Source organism: Cavia porcellus, unplaced genomic scaffold (assembly GCF_034190915.1).
Source record: "Cavia porcellus strain 051 isolate PalLab524CR breed Dunkin Hartley unplaced genomic scaffold, mCavPor4.1 scaffold_19, whole genome shotgun sequence".
Classification (NCBI taxonomy): Eukaryota; Metazoa; Chordata; class Mammalia; order Rodentia; family Caviidae; genus Cavia; species Cavia porcellus.
In genome coordinates, this window is record NW_026947502.1 from 4758785 (window position 1) to 4774600 (window position 15816).

Below are 15816 nucleotides of genomic sequence, written 5' to 3' on the forward strand. Positions count from 1 at the left end.
TTTACAGGCGTGTGCCACCACACTGGGATTTTTCCGGTTCTTTTGGAGAAACATGCTAGACCTTCCAAAGGGTCAGTGAGTTACATTCTCAACCCTCCCCCGGTGTTCCTGGCTCTGACATGTTCTTTTCCAGACTCTGGGGTGTTCTTTTCAGATCATTAGACCTTCTAAAGGACCTGCGGGCCTAACTCCCTCCTGGGTTCCCAAACCCTGGCCTCCAGTCTCTCACTCTCTGCAGGCTTTAGCGCCCCACCAGAGGCCAGGCCTTGCGTCACAGTCTGGGACAGCTCAAGGCAATCCAGCGTCCAGTTCCGCTTCCCCCACTGCCCACAGAACTCAGGGCTGGCTGCACCCTGGGGAACGCAGGTCCCTGGGCGCTCTGCCTGCTATCTGGTTGCTCGGGGCCCCCAGGCCCTGGGGCTGAGGCCTTGCTCAACACTCACATTCATGACTGCGTTAATCTCTGCGACGGCCTCGTCATCCGTGGGAAACTGGTAGATCTGGACCCCGTTGCTGACCAGCTCGCCCATGATCTTGATCTTGAACTTGTGGAGCTCGCTCTTGGAGATGGTGTCAGCCTTGGCAATGATGGGAATTATGTTCACCTACCAGGGTGGGGCGGGAGAGCAGGATAGTCAGCTGACTGCAGTCAGTCCTGCCCAGGCCATGTCCCTACACAGAGCAGCAGAGCTGCACCCAGGGACATCCTGAGGCTGCTGTGATGAGCTGTAACCATGACAGCCAGGTGCCATGCTTCTTACCGCTCTGGTTCTCCTAAATCACCATGGAGCCCCAGAACTGATCCTCCCGGGCACACCCAGCTTTGACCCAGGATGCTCTGATGTCGTCACTGGCCCAGGGTGTGACAGAAGCAGGAATTGAGGACTTGACTCCCCACCAAGCTAGTGAGATAAGCCATCAGCAGCAGTCATGGGACAATTTCAAAATCACCTGGGGCCAAGGCTGTCTCATTTTTAACGGGGAAAATGAACTCAATGGGGAAGGCAGTGACTCAAGAGCTGCCCAGTGCTGACCAGTGACCATGATGTCGGGGCCCTGTAGCTCCAAACCCTTCCTGACCTCACCACAAATCACCCTCACAATGTCTTCTCATTTACACCCCAGTTCTGGGGCCATGCTCGAGCCCACTAGTAGGCTCAGGAAAAACCCAAGGGAAGTTGGTGTCAGAAAGGAGGGGCATGGGAAGGGCAGAGCGGGGAATCTGGAGCTGAGAGCACAGGGGCAGGAGGCCCTTGAGACGGGCAGGGAACAATGCTCAGAGCAGAGGCTGTGCGGAGGCGGACGTCATCCCAGGAAGAGGAAAACAAGCCCTCCGGGCTGAGGATAAGAAGGAAGGGGCTCAGGGCCAGGACCTAAGAAAAAGCCCCGGGGGCTGGGGATTTAGCTCAGCGGCATAAACACCTGCCTTGCAAGCAGGCAGTCGTGAGATTGATCCCTGGTACCGATAAAAACGAAAAAGACAAAAAAAAAAAAAAAAAAAAATTAAAAAAAAGACTTAAAAAAAAAAAAGAAAAAGCCCCGAGGCATGGGAGTTGCAGGGACCACAGCAAGATGCGACACGGGCAGAACCAAGCCATGGGGCTGTGTGCAAGGCCCTGACCACATCCCCTGTTCCCCAGGGGACAGCTAATCTGTAGCCACCCGAGCCACTCCTGAGAGAGGCAGCAGAGCTCTTGCATGAGGCGGGGGCGCACACCTTGCTATCCAGCTTCTTCATGGTCACCAGGTCCAAGGACTTCAGGGAGTGCCCAGTAGGTGTGATGAAGTAGAGGCACACGTGGATGCGCGTGTCGTGGTAGTCAAAGAGGGAGCGGCGGATCTTCAGCTCCTCCTGCAGGTAGTTTTCAAACTGTGCATCGATGTATTCAACTATGGGCCTGTAACTACAGACAGCTCCGTCACTGGGGAGGCGGGTGGGGAGGCTACACCCCTGCTTCCCAGGGAACCGACAGCTGTGCTCTTGGGTGGGGCTCTGGACCACAGAGCCCCCGAGATTCGCTGATGCCTTCCCCACCTCCTCTGAGGGGCGGGCTCGGCTATGGATGATGGGGGCAGCTGGAGGTAAGGGTCCCCACTGGGGCAGATGGGTGAGGCCACCAAGGGCCGCCATTCCCGCCTCTTGCCTGTCGTCCTTATTGATCTGGTCCCCAAAGCCCACGGCATCCACAATGGTCAGCTTGAGGTGCACATTGCTTTCCTGGAGGTCGTAGGTCTGCGGCCGCAGGCGCACACACTCCTCATGGTGGCTGGCCTCTTCGGTCTCAAAGGTTGTGTTGAAGAGCGTGTTCATAAGCGTGGACTTGCCAATGCCGGTCTCCCCTGCAGCAGGGGGACAGGAGCGACAAAAAGGGACCTCGAAGGCTGGAACTGGGGCTCTCGTGGGTTGGGGTTGAGGCCAGATAGGGGCTCAGGCATTCTCAGCCCCAACACAAGAGAAAAGGGGCAGCAGGGCTCCACTCTACCCAGCCATCAGAAATAATGTGCATGGGGGTGCGGGGGTGACTCAGAGAACAGCGCTTGCTTGCATGAGATCCTGGGTTTGATTCCCAGCAGTGAAGAGAAAGAAAAGGGGATGGGTGGGGGGGAGAGAGAAGCAGAATAAGGAAGGAAGGAAGGAAGGTAGAAGGCCCAGAATGGTCACAGAGCAGGAGCAGGACCAGGGTCCAAAGCCACAGTGGCCCAGCCTGTGTGCCCTGCGCTGCCTCAGCTCTGTGTACTTAGACTGCAGGGAGGGAGAGGAAACTGCAGGGGCTGGATATCTGTCACACGCTATTGTGACAAGGGGCAGAGACTGCTTTGCTGTGGTGTCCTTGACAAACAGTATGAATGGGCACAGGCTTTGAAAATAAATGAATCTGAATCACTGCAACAATTACCTGCAGTCTACAAAGCACTTCCATGTGCCCAATCCCGTGTGTCCTTCAACACAAGACTGGCCTGGAGCCCAGCCCTAGCTCCGATCCTGTCCTGGACCCTGCAGAGTCACTGACCAAACCCTTGGACTCTGTGTGGGAAGCCCCTTGAAGCTGGACACATGGCCAGGGCACCTGTACATTCTCACCCACCCTCTGTTTGAGGATGTCCCTGGCCAGGCCACGCACTCACCCACACAAAGGATGTTGAAGCTGAAGCCTTGAGCGACTGACTTGCTGACCAGCTGGTCAGGGAGGCTGTCGAAGCCCACATGGCCACCCAGGGAGAGGCTCCGGGACTCCGGCTCCACATTCTGCAGGAGGCAAAGCAAGGCAGTGAGTCCCTGGGGAACCAGAGCAGGTGGGGGAGATGACACCTGCGCAAACCAAGAGCCTCAGATGGACAGCACATGTGTACCATGACCGGCGCCAAGGCGAGTGAAATTGATACCCCTCGAGACCTGCTTTTTCCAATCACTCATGCGCATGCTCCATTGTGGAGACTCCCGGTCCCCCAGGGCCAACCCTCCTCCGCACACACTTGAGTGTACAGTGCGCCCAAGGGCGCCACAGAAGGGCTGGCACTCACAGAGAAAGGGGCAGGGGCTATGCCATCCTGCCACCCTCCAATCCTGTCCCAGCCATGGTTCCTTGTGCCCTGAGCTGGCCCACTGCATGACAAAAGCCAGAGACCTGAGGCAGGGAATCAAGAGTAGACTCGGATGTGTGTGAACGGTGTCTCTGGCTTCCCTGGGGAGGAGGGCAAAATGCTGCCCCTGCGGGAAGCTCCCAGGCTCAGCCCCACTCTGGGTCAGGGGTGCACGGCTCCACAATGGGTAGAAATGAGCCTCTTCCTTTGGAGCCCCCTTTTCCTGACTCCCAGCTTGACAGAACAAGGACAGGAAAAGGCGGTGGGCTCGGGGTCCCACCTGCTCTCAGCTGCAGAGGAAAGAGACAGGACCTGGGAGGCTGGCATGGGAGCTACCAATCGGAGCCACAGCAGCCCTTATGCAAATGTGGGTACAGATACAGGGCACGGAGAGGCTGAGGACCCTGGTTCCTGCCCTGCAGTGGGACCTCCTGCACCAGGCAGCACCTGACCTGCATAGCCACAGCCCCCAGTTAGAGTCCTCTGGCACTCAAAATCGACCTCTGCTCTCCTGTCCACACCACTCCCCCTACCTACACCACTGATGCCTAAGTGTCTCTCACAGCCAGGAGCCTATGGTGCCAGCTGCGCAATGGTGCCATCACCCACACACAAGTCTGGGTAACCCCTGAACCTGCTCTCTCAGAGGACCCCCTAAAACAGCTGGCCCTCCTTCCCCACACCTCTCCCCACTCAAGCGCAGCTCCCAGAAGGGCTGCAAATGACCCAGCGAAGGGCTCCCCAGCAGCTTTCTCTCACCAGAAACAGCACCTGGAGCCCAGGATGTGCCAAAGCCCTTGCCGTGGCATTGCAGATCTTCCTCAGGGTCTCGGTTCTGGTCAGCAGGTGACTTCCAGACTCGCCTTTCTGGCTCTGCCCTTCCCTAGGCTCCAGAGCTCTCCCTGACTCTTCCCTGGCACCTCTCCTCACCGGCCCGAGTGCTTACATCTCCCATCCAGACCTTCCACCAGCACGGGTCCTGCGACCCTCCACTAACAGCCACCCTTTAAATACACGGGTTCACCACCTATTCCCCAGGCTCCTGGAAGTCAGCCGCCCCAAGTCGGGAGAGGCCAGGTCTCCCACCCTTGCCCCCTCCCTCCCCTGCACCCAGCATGGACAGCACTGCCCATCACAGGCTACTGGATGCGAGCTGCAGTCGCCACCATGCTGCCCACCTCCCACGGGGCCTGTCTTTTAGTGTCTGCTCCACCTGCCCCAGGCAGCTTGAGGATCAAATGGAGGACAGAACAGTCAGGCTGGAGCTTTTTTTCTTTTCAGGCGATACTAAAATTCTCCAAAATGTAAGGCGTGCAGTGCTTGCAGAGAAGGCTATGTGTTTATTCATCCTCCTCTTCCAAGGGTGACACAATCGGGATGCAATCCAACATCCTGTAGTCTGCCGCCAAAACCCACCGAGTCAGCTGTGTCTGGAAACCGCACATGCTCTGCGCGCACACACACACGCCCATCACAGTCTCGCAGAGAGACAGAGGCTGTCTTTGCCTCAGTCGCCGGCTCAGCCCCCCGCCCCCATTTCTTACTGTCCTGGACTTCAGAGGCCCGGAGCAGCCTGGGGGCTCGCAAAGCACCCTGGCTGGTCTTCATGACGGCTTCCCTTTGGTCACACAGCGTGGCTCCTGCTGTGGCAGACAGGCAGGTCATTCTCCCTGCACCACTGCCCAAGCTGCACTGCCACCGGGGCCCTACCTGGGATTACGTCTGCCCAAGGAGAGTAGGGGAGTCAGCCTCGGGAATACACACACCGAGGAACATTCGGCCACTGGCCCTGGTGTACACAGCGTCCTTCTGTGATCTCATGAACTAAGAGGTGACTCATTAATGCTGGCCTCCATGGCCTCCACCATCACAGATTCGGCAGCAATGTGAGACCAAGGAGTGCTGTCACTGAGAGTGCTGCTGACACGAGTAGGTCACAGCCTAAGAGCCAGCAGCTCCAAAAGCATCTCCTGCACATCACAGGCACCATAACTCAGAAACAAAGCCAGGCCCAGACCCCCTGGGCCGGCTACCCAGGCCAGCACTGCCGTTGGTGGGAACCGACCAGCCTCATTCTGGGTCTGCCTCGCTACAAGCAAGTGATCCAGGCAGCATCTTGGTCAGCATCCAGTGATCATGTGGGGAGCTAGCGAGGGCAGAAGCCTTCTTGCAGTGGACAGCAGAGCCAGAGAAACAGGAGAAGAGAGCAAGCACTGACGGCTGCCTGACCCTGGGCTCTTCCCTTGCCTGTCAGACAGCCCTGGCTGTCCAGCGAGTTCTCCAGCCCTGTGACCCACAGGTCTGGCTGCACAGGACACGGAGGGAGCCCAGCAAACAAGGCACGTGAAGGCCAAGTGTCACGGGAAGGAACAGCTGTCACCAACAGGTCCACCTGTGTGAACACAGCCCCACACTCAGCCCCTTCCTGTTTCATGTGACGGTGTCTACTGCCTCGCAGGTGAGGAAACTGGCAAACAGCTAGGGCTCTAACCAGGGTGGGGCAGGGAGCAGAGAGCAGGGGCACCTTTGCCCAGAGCCTGCTGCTACACTGCCTGCCCTGCTCTGGGCTCTGGCTGTCACTCAGTGCACACTCACCAGACACGTCTGCCATGACTCCGAGACGGCTGGCAGTGAGAAGATGAGCACCAGACCCTGGACTCAGGCGGCCTGGTCTAAAATGCCTACAGGCCAGGCGAGCCACACAGACACAGAGGACAGTAACAATGACAATGACCACAGCAGTCCCACTGATGCTCGTTGAGTACTTGCTATGTCCAGTTTTAATTTAACCTCGCTGAGCCACACGTGGGCCCTGGAAGACCCTGGAAGGCCCGCTGCAACTCACGGTGAGGTCACCAAGGCGCCAGGAGGTTCGGTAATATGCACGCAATGGTAGAGCCCAGGGGCAGCCAGGATCTGGGGAGACAGTGAGACTGGGTCACACACCCTTCTTGCCACTTGCCGTGCCACCTGCTGGATGGGAGACAGCGCTGACGTGGCCCAGACTGGGTCCCCCAGAAAGAGGTGGGAGTGAAAGGCAGCCATGCCCCAAGGCAGTCACCATCATGCAACTCCACCCAACTGTGGGAACACGGGTCTGGGGTGGCTGTCACCAGTTTTCAAGAGGATCCCCAATTCTAGATTTTTGTGTGCAATTCTCTACATTTTAAAGGTCACCAACCGGCGAGAGAGCCTGAGAGTCCATGGCACGGGCTGCTCTGAACAGAAGGCCCAGCAGTCTGCAGGAGGCTGGGCTGGGAGGAGATGGCCCAGCCACCCTTCTCAGGAACGGGACACGGTTCCATGGGAAGGAACCTTCAGATCGGTGGGTCACACTGACTCCTCTGAACACAGGCAGATTGGGAGGTGCTCACGGAGGGGTCTCCCAAGGTCTTCAAAGCCCCAGGAGAGGGAGAGCTGGCAGCTCTGAGCTCCCTGACACAAGGAGAAACTGCATGGGGCCCATTATTCGTTCCCTCTCTAATCACCAAGCTCGGGCTCTGGAGCCAAGCCCCAGGCTTCTGTGTCATCGCTTCTTTGGCACATCAAAGACAACGACCAAAATAATAACTGCCCGGGCTGGCTGGGCTCCTCGGTGCCTGGCCATCCAGGACACGATGGAGTATGGCCCTGGGTTCCACAGCCCAGTGGATAACTAGGGCGTCCCTTCCCCATCAGGAAGTGCTGGAGCTGACCCTTGTGGATGGGCTGAGCTGCCAGCCAGGAGGAACCACCCATTGCACCCAGAGGCGAGGCGGGATGTGGGAGAGGGAACCACGTCCCTCCCATGCTTGGCCATGCACAAAACAGGTGCTTACCCAGAAGGCACTTGGGAACCTGCTGGAAGTCCAAACCAACAGTGCCAGAGGAAGTATGGATGAACAGAGATATCCCAATCTAGGGAGCTCGATGGAGTGGAAGTGGAGCGGACACCCCACCTCAGAGAATGTGGTTCCTGCATCCTGGGTAAAGAGTTGTCCCCCACCACAGGCCTGCCACAGTTTCCCAGTGCTTTTGGCTTGGAGTTTGTTTTTTTTTTTTTTTTTTTTTTTTTGGAGATAGGCTGTTGCTATGTGGTTCGGACTGGCCTTGAACTTACTATATAGCCCAGGCTGGCTTTGAACTCACAATGACCCTTCTCCTCAGCCCCTGAGTACTGGGATTATAGGAATGCACCACCACGCAAGGCTCTTGGGGACTCTTTTCTCCCCAGGCTCCTGGTCCTAGCATCTGCTGGCCTCAACACCCCACCAGGAAGACGGGAAGCCTGTTCCCCATGAGAGCTCCAGCCTCGGAGGAGGTCTTGTGAGGTCAGAAGTGGCCGCACTACTGGGAGCCTTCTCCACCCATATTCTAGGCATAACCACCCTACCCAGCTCCAGCTGCCGGGCCGTAAATAGCCAGGGCAGAAGTCTCCGGCCAGAAGCCGTGGTCCTAAGAACAACTGTCCTTGAGCCCAAAAGGAATCCCAGGAATTTTCCCAGGAAGGCTTAGGCTCTGGTCCCATGATTTCACAGCGAGCCTTGGGCCCAGGTCAGAGGTCACGGGAAATAACCAGAAGCTCTGCATGTGGGAGGGTGAGGGTGGGGATGCTGCTACCCAGGCGGAAAGGGAGGACCGCAGACAGGTCACACCTGCCCCGAATCAGGAGGACACTGGGAACAAAAGTGTCTGAAGACTGAAGCAGGGATTAACCTTGACACGGCCACCATGATGGCAGACAAGGTAAGGCTGGTGAGCTGGCGGCTGGGTCACCAGTCACTGCCACAAGGGCAGTCGTTCCCCGCCCCACGCTAAGAAGTGAAGGAACCTGTGGGCAACACTGCCCTCTCGGCTTCCCTGTCCCCGCCAGCACTGCTCCCCCTTCCTGCACAGAGAGCCAGGCCGCAGCTCATTAACTGGGGATGGCTCCAGGCAGACATCTCTCTTCAAAGTGGGGGTTCTAGAAGGCCAAGCCATCATCCCCAAGCCTCGGGCTGGGACACCAACACACTTTCGGGCTTGTTACGAAGCCTGAGAGGGAGCGCGCATCCTACCCCAGAGCAGATGGGGAAGGTGCTTGAAGCAGCCGAGCTCCTGGGCCCAGGTGTTCACATTGCCTCACTTGGCCCAGGCATGGCAGAGGCAGCCCCTACTGCCCTACCCCAGGGAAGGCCAGCTATGGCATGGCCTGGTCTGGCCTGGCCTGAAGGAGGCAGAGGAAAAGACTCCAGTCTTGCAAGGGGAATATGGGCAGTGAAGTGCCCTGGCCTCCCCTTGGCCCCCATGATGGATGATGGTGCTCTCTAGAGGCAGAGGAATGCATGGCACCAACATGGCCAGTGCAGGCACAGGGGACACAGTGATGTGTCTTTGCCACCTGCCCAGCACCCCAGCACCAGGCAGTGGGTTAGGCTTGGCCCTGGTCCCACAGCCAGGCATGGAGAATGGACATGGGTCCACACCTACAGCTCCTCCTGAATCCGAGGCCCTTCCGAGCCCCTCAAAAGACAGAAACCCACCACAATCTGGTTCTGTCCCTTTAACCTGGCCTGTATGACAGGAGTAGGAAGCTGTGTGCTCTGCAGAGGAGGACATTTAATCTGCCCCACCATGTCCAGCAGAACTACAGCTACAGCCTAGATGTCCCTCATCCCGTCCCCCATTGCCTCTTCTCAGCCACAGGGTCTCACATGACCCCTGAGGATGTGGAAGGCTCCAAGGAGGTCAGCAGAGAGTACCCCAGTTCCACCTTGTGGGCATCCTGTCCTTGGTGGCGTCACTTTCCCAGGCAGATGTGCCCCCTCCTGCCTATGCAGCTCCACATGTGGCTGTCTGACCAAGCCATGCCTGGGTAGCCTGCGACCAAGCGGCAGCACAGGGGCAGGAAGCCCAAAAAGGCTGCAAGGGCCATGCGGAGGCCAGCTGGCAGTCAGGCCCTTTGCTCTGTCATCCTGCTGCTGCTGGCCTTGCCTCAAGGGAACTGGATGGCATCCAGAGACTTGAATGGTAGTTACTGGCCCCAATACACACCTCTACCCACCCACCCTGGGGCTTGGGATTCACAGGGCACCACCACCCCAGGCATCTGAAGAGCCCTTGGGAGATAGGGTCTTGGATATCCTTCACTGATAGACAAAGTCCGCATCCTCACCCAACTACATACTGTTGGCATCAAAAACACAATGAGCACCAGGCATCCAATGCCCTTCCCTCCATCCAAAGTCGTGTTTGAGTTTAAGTTCAGCAACGCCTTTGCACCAGCCCCGCAGCCCTGACCCCCTCCAGTGGAGATCCAGGAAGACCCTCAGGTGGGGCCAGGGAGCCCATAGCAAGGTCTGGCGCCCTGAGTGAGGACAGGCAAGGCGCCTCCAGGGCAACAGGATGAGCTGCCACTTTGCACTTGGTGCTCATGTGTGACCCCTCAATGCCACCAGACACTGACAGCCTCCAGATGACTTACTCCACACTCCTTTCTACTTTGGAAAGGCTCAGCAGGGAGGTCACCAACCATTTTTCTGGCACAGGGAGGTCCTCCGTTGCAGAGGGGACCCCAGGCCCCATGGGCACGAGGCCTGCCTCCCACGTCCCCTGCTTCAGGACAGAATAGCACTCCCTAGATAGTCTGCTTCTCAGGGAGGTGTCAAGATTACAGGGGTGACAACGGAAGTAACAGATGGTGCTGGGGATAAAGCAGATACGGGGGTGAGTGACAGGCTGGGAAGACTGCCCGAGTAAAGCTGAGACACCTCACGTTTCTTCCTCTCCCCCTCACGACTCCCAGGCCCAGGAGGTCCTCCAGCACGGAGCAGGAACCACGCCCTTCCCAGTTCTGACAGGAGGAACAGAGGAGGGGGTCCTCGGGACAGGAAGCACGGGTGTCAGAACCAGAGAAGGGACCGAGCAAGGGTGGACACAGGTCCAGCTGCCCAAGCAGAAGGGGCCACTGAAAGTCCCGAGGACTGTCCGGACCCAAACCTCATAGCTGCACTCGGGCTGAGCCTGGGGTCAGACAGGCGTCTCGGCTCCTGAGTCTGTGGCATGTACACCATATTAAATAGACACGGGGGACCCTGCACACCTTGATCTCCAAGTACAACTTGGCATGGTCTCCTCCACTCCAGGTCAGGGAAGTTCTTAGGATCTCTGGGCACTGCGCTGGTCACAGAGACCTGCCCCTCTGCCTCTGGACCCTGGCACCAGCGAGAAGCCAGGCACGCTGAGGCTCTGAGAATTCCTGCAAACTCTGAAGGAGCAGTATGGCGCAGGCAAGATGAGCAAAGAACGCCTTCCCCAGGATGACAAGCCAGGAGGGGAGAATGGAGTGCAGACTCCTAATTCAGGCCACACTCCACCCAAGATCTCCACCCAAATTCAACCTCAGCCAAATCCTCCCAGGAGTCTGGCAGGGAAGGTGTCAGCCCCTCTGGCTTCATCAGGCACAGCAGCCTTCCCCGAGTCAGTCCCTCTGGCCACCCGGAGAATACCCAAACTGCTGAGAGATGCCCCACCAGCCAACTGGAGGACGGCCCACCCACTGTCGGAGGACTACCTCTGGACACTTGCATCCTCCCAATAGCCCTGGAAAGAGGGCACACTCCTCATCCTACCCTGCAGACCAGAACATGCAGGGGTTAAGTACCTTGCACAGGGTCACATGGCCGACAAGTAGCATCTAGGATTCCTATCGAGTCATCGGATTGTGGTTCTTCTGCATACCACTCCCACAGCAAGATCAACTGTTAGCGCAACCCCTGGCCACAGACGAGACCCAGACAGAACTTTCTGGTCAGGTGGGCACAGAAAATGCACGGACACACACGCGCAGCGGCGCCAGCATACAGCAATTCCATAGTCTATCAGGATTCAGGAGCTACTTCCTCCAGTATTTATAAACCCCGGTTTACAGCACAGTGGTGAGGCGGCTCTTAGATCAGCTCAGCTTCTGAGGCCGTCCCTTGCCTAGTTTAACTTACTTAACCGATACACAGCAGCCCCCTCCCCAAACGGAATCAAACAAGCACCCCAGTCTAACAAATTCTGAAACCAAGAGGGCCTGCTTGGTTTTGCATATTTGCAAAGTAGTCCGGAAAATGTATTTTCAGATTAAAGGCGACATCTACATATATAAACTCAAATGACAGTATTTATAGCATTAATTACATAAGTCTCGGCTCCCTTATTTAGCCCCAGGACCAATTCGTTATCGGTCACATAGTCAGAATTCCCCTCCCTCCCCACAATGCTGGGCCCTTCCCTTCCCCTGCCCTCCCTCTCCTTTCCCAACTCCCTCCCTCCCCTCTCCCTCCTCCGCTGCCTCCTCCTCCTCCTTCAGCAGACCAGGGCCTCACTCACTGGCCAGGAGGACACAGTTTCCTTCACTGTCACAGCCTAGCGTCCCAGGCACACCCAGATCCAGCCCTGGACATGAGGGGTCATGCAGGCACGACCCCTCAAAGGCCCCCCTCCCCCGGACTGTTATTAAAAGAAAACCTTTGGGAAGTTGGCCACAGCTTAGCTCAGGTCCAGAGCCCCCCTTGCAGGGACCCCGGGCAGTCAGCCGTGAAGGCGGCAGCCCCGGAGAGAAGCCCCAACAAACATCCCCCGAGCTGGATGCGGAGTCGCCCCAGCTCCCGGGGACTGGCGGCCGCAGCCCGACCGCTGGGGCCCGAGCGGCCCCGAGTCACACCCAGCAGGGCACAGAGGGGACGTGGGGGGGAGGCAGGACCCGAGCCCGCACGCGTGCGGGGCACCCGGGGCAGCGTCCGGGGCGCCTGGGGCAGCCGGGCGCGGCCGCCCCCTCCGCCCACACCTGCGCCCCGGACCCGGCGCGCGGACCCCTGCCGCCCTCCCACCCGCGCCGCCGCCAGCCCGCACCCCGACCCCGGCCCCGGCCCCGAGCCCGGCCCGCCGCGCCCCGCCTCACCGCGCGCCGCTCCAGCTCCGTGGCCGCCATGCTGCTCGCGCGGGCGGGCGGGCGGGCGGCCGGTGCGGGACGCGCTCCGGCGGCTGCGGCTGAATGGATCCAATATGGCCACTTCCTGGAAACTCCCCCGGCGGGAGCGGCCGCCCCGCCCCGCCCCGCAGCCCGCCCGCCGCCAGCCCGCCCGGCCGAGCGCTCCTCGGCCCGGACGCCGGGGTCTCCGCGCCGCGCCGGCGGGGCTGCCGGGACTTGTAGTCCGCGGGCGGCCCGGGGCCCCCAGGAGCCCGGCCGCCTCCGCTGCGGGGCCTGGCGCACGCGACGCGCGGGATGCGCGGCGCGGAGGACCGCGGGGACGCGACTCAGACGTCCCGCGGCGGCTCTGCCCGCACGGAGGCCTCGGAGGGCTCCGCGACCTGCTCCTGCCCGCCGTCGGCGCGGAATCGGCGGAGTCCTCGGAAGCCCTCCGGCCCCTCCGCCCTGCCTTCCCTGCTCCGTGCAGTGAGGCACGAGCTCCACACCCGTCCCTCCGACGGACGGCCTCAGCCAGGTGTGCTTACCCGCCACACGCACGCGCACACACATATGGACGTGCACACACGCGCTCACACAAATGGGCACATGTGTGCACACACGTCCACACACACATGCACATGCACCCACAGGTGCGCACACATGCACACACGTGCACATATGCACATACACACACGCGCGCACACGTCCACCCCCAGTGTCTTCCTGAGAAACCACCTCTTCCACTCCCGCCAGAACAGCTCATTTGGGCCGCACACGGCCTTTGGCAAGCGCCCTCGCTGCCCTTCCGCGGCATCCGGACGCCCTGAATCTTCCCGCTCCCCACCCCACAACGGCCCTTCCCTGCTTTCTCTGCCGGCCGCACAGCAGGTCACCTCGAGCAGCTGATCTCGCACCCCTGGACTTGCCCAGCGCCGCGTCCACCGCGCTCCCTCCGCTGCCGGCCCGCGTCCTGAGCCTGGCAGTGTAGCAGGCCAGCATCGCAGCTAGGGGAGCTGAGGCTGCCGCTGAAACTTGCTGCCACCCCTTGCTAGTTTGTCTGTCCCAATACAGACAGGTTGCTAACTGTGCCTCTGGTTGCTTACCCTAAAAACAGAGAGGCTCCCCACAGTTCAGTGGGGAGTCCAACATGGGCAGCTCGTGGACTTTAGTGAGATCTTGTCTCAAGAAAAGAAAGTAATGACTTTAAAAGGTAGTTGAAGTGCGCTTGTTTGATAATATCTCCTTCGCCAGACGGGAAGGGTCTTAATGTCAAGGAAAAAAAAGACAGTATGATGTCAGTGTTGATTCAGTCCTTCTAAGCCTTTTCTGCTGTGCTTTTCTGTTTTCTTTTCTTATAAGAAAGAAGTCTGTCACCGCTGCCTTTCTGTGCTTCACCACTCCCTGGGGGCTGCCCCAATGATCCTTCAAACGGTCACTAGGTCATTAGTCCCTGCTTGGGCATCTTTCAAAACATCGATTGCCAGCAGTACCAGCAAGCGCTGTGAGAAGGAAGATCCAGGCTGCAGCGCTCTTCCTCCTGTTGGGATGTGCTCCCTCTAGTAGAATTTCCTCCTTTTTTCCAAACCAAACATTCCTTCTTCATTACTATGACTACTATTCTTTTCATGCTGCTTCTGGACGGGACTTCTGAGGGAGTCAGAATTACCACCAGGGACACACAGCTGAGTACCCTAGTACCTCGGTGCCTGCTGTGTAGTTAATTGGCCCCAGCAGGCAGGATCAGTACCAAGTATTTTGGCTAGAAAGGTAGCAAGTCACGGGAGGCTGTCCATGCCAACAAGTTCTAGTTTGCATGGCAAGTACCAAACCTCAGGCATTGGAACTAGTTTTTCAGGTCAAAAAGCACTGAGTACCAAATTCAGCAAGTTTCAAAGCATTCAAGGACTATAATCTGACCGGGTAACAATCATTTCTCACATGGCGCAAAAGTGTTCTTTCTGATGACAGCGTTTCCCAGCATTCCCCACACTCCCAGGAGAAATCCATAGATGTTGCAATGAGAAAAGACTGGCCCAACAGTACAATCTTGAGGAATGCAGAATTCTGTACCACGGAAATGGTTTCTGCAGAAATCCTCAGAGCTGTTTGACTAGCTAATATGCATTGTCACTACTGAAAAATGGAAAACGTAATCAATTCCCAATTTAGCTGACATCCATCCCTTCCCCTATTCCCCCTTTTGAGTCTAGTACCTATTAAACTTGGACACGATTTCACCTCAGGAAACGCTACACTCCAAGCCTCTTGTTTCTCTTTTATTTTTATTAACAATTCACTATTTTGTCACATAGAAATTTAAAATTTTGCCAGGCATGCTGGTATGTGCCTGTAGTCCCAGCTCTCAGGAGACAGAGGCAGGAGGATTGTTGAGAGAGTTTGCGGGTGAGTTTGAGGCCAGCCTGAATTACATAGGAAGACCCTGTCTCAAAACAAACAAAAAGTTTAAAAATTTTCTATGGTCAAGTTTACCTGTTATTTTATGATTTTCATTTTTGATTTTAAAAAAGGAAAAAGAGCTGAGGATGTTGCTTAGTGGTAGAGAGCTTGCCTAACATACACGAGGCCCTGGGTTCTATACACAGCACCACAAACAAAGCACAAAAAAAAGAACAAACCATCCAGTCTCAGCACTAGGGAGGCTGAGACAAGAGGATCAACTTGAGTTCAAGGACAGCCTGAACTATGTAGAAAGACCTTGTCCCCCCCAAAAAATAAATAAATAAAATGGAAAAAATCATTTCCAATGAAGTTCATAAAAATACTGTCTCAGTATTTCCTTATAAATCCATTTTTGTCACATTTGAGGAATGTGTTCTGATCCAGCACACCAGTTAGACCCTCTTTGGATAGACAATGCAAATGGTATGGCAGACTACATTGTGTGTGTGTGTGTGTGTGTGTGTGTGTGTGTGTGTGGAGGGTTTGTATCAGTTCAGATTCCATCAGTGTCTGCAGTGAGGTAGAAGTTTCTCATGTTGCACAGGTATGTAGTCTAGGGCTAGATGACTGTCATCCTATGCTTTCTCTCTCACTGCGGGGCTTTGAATGTTCTTGTCATGGTCCAAAAATATGACACTGTCTGCATTCCAGGCAGCAGGAGGTTATGAAGATAATACAGAGAAAATGAGCAAATGATCTCAAGTGACTGCAGACTCTGCCACGGGGCTCTTCTGCTTACATTCCATTGGCCACAGCTGAGCAGTGAGCAATTTTGTCCATCAATTGGAAGATTCTTGCAACTTCTTCCATGCCTGTTTCTAGGCTATTTTTTTTTCTGTTGCAGTGAGATATCTGAAGAT

General features: G+C 57.0%; 1 protein-coding gene across 8 annotated transcripts in view; it reads right to left on the minus strand.

Moving 5' to 3' along the window:
• The window catches only part of Septin8 (septin 8), a 24295-nt gene extending 11649 nt beyond the window's left edge, over window positions 1–12646 (minus strand). For 5 of the 8 annotated variants that reach the window (XM_063230608.1, XM_063230607.1, XM_063230611.1 and 2 more), the window contains exons 1-5: window positions 12488–12646; window positions 3127–3247; window positions 2145–2340; window positions 1718–1904; window positions 444–605 (exon numbers count right to left, since the gene is read on the minus strand). In XM_063230608.1, coding sequence (XP_063086678.1) covers window positions 444–605; window positions 1718–1904; window positions 2145–2340; window positions 3127–3247; window positions 12488–12517 — 696 coding nt within the window. In that variant the 5' untranslated portion in view covers window positions 12518–12646. The remainder of the gene's footprint in view (window positions 1–443; window positions 606–1717; window positions 1905–2144; window positions 2341–3126; window positions 3248–12487) is intronic. The other 3 variants (XM_063230609.1, XM_063230612.1, XM_063230613.1) reach the window with 2 other exon arrangements.
• Between the last annotated feature and the right edge of the window lie 3170 nt (window positions 12647–15816).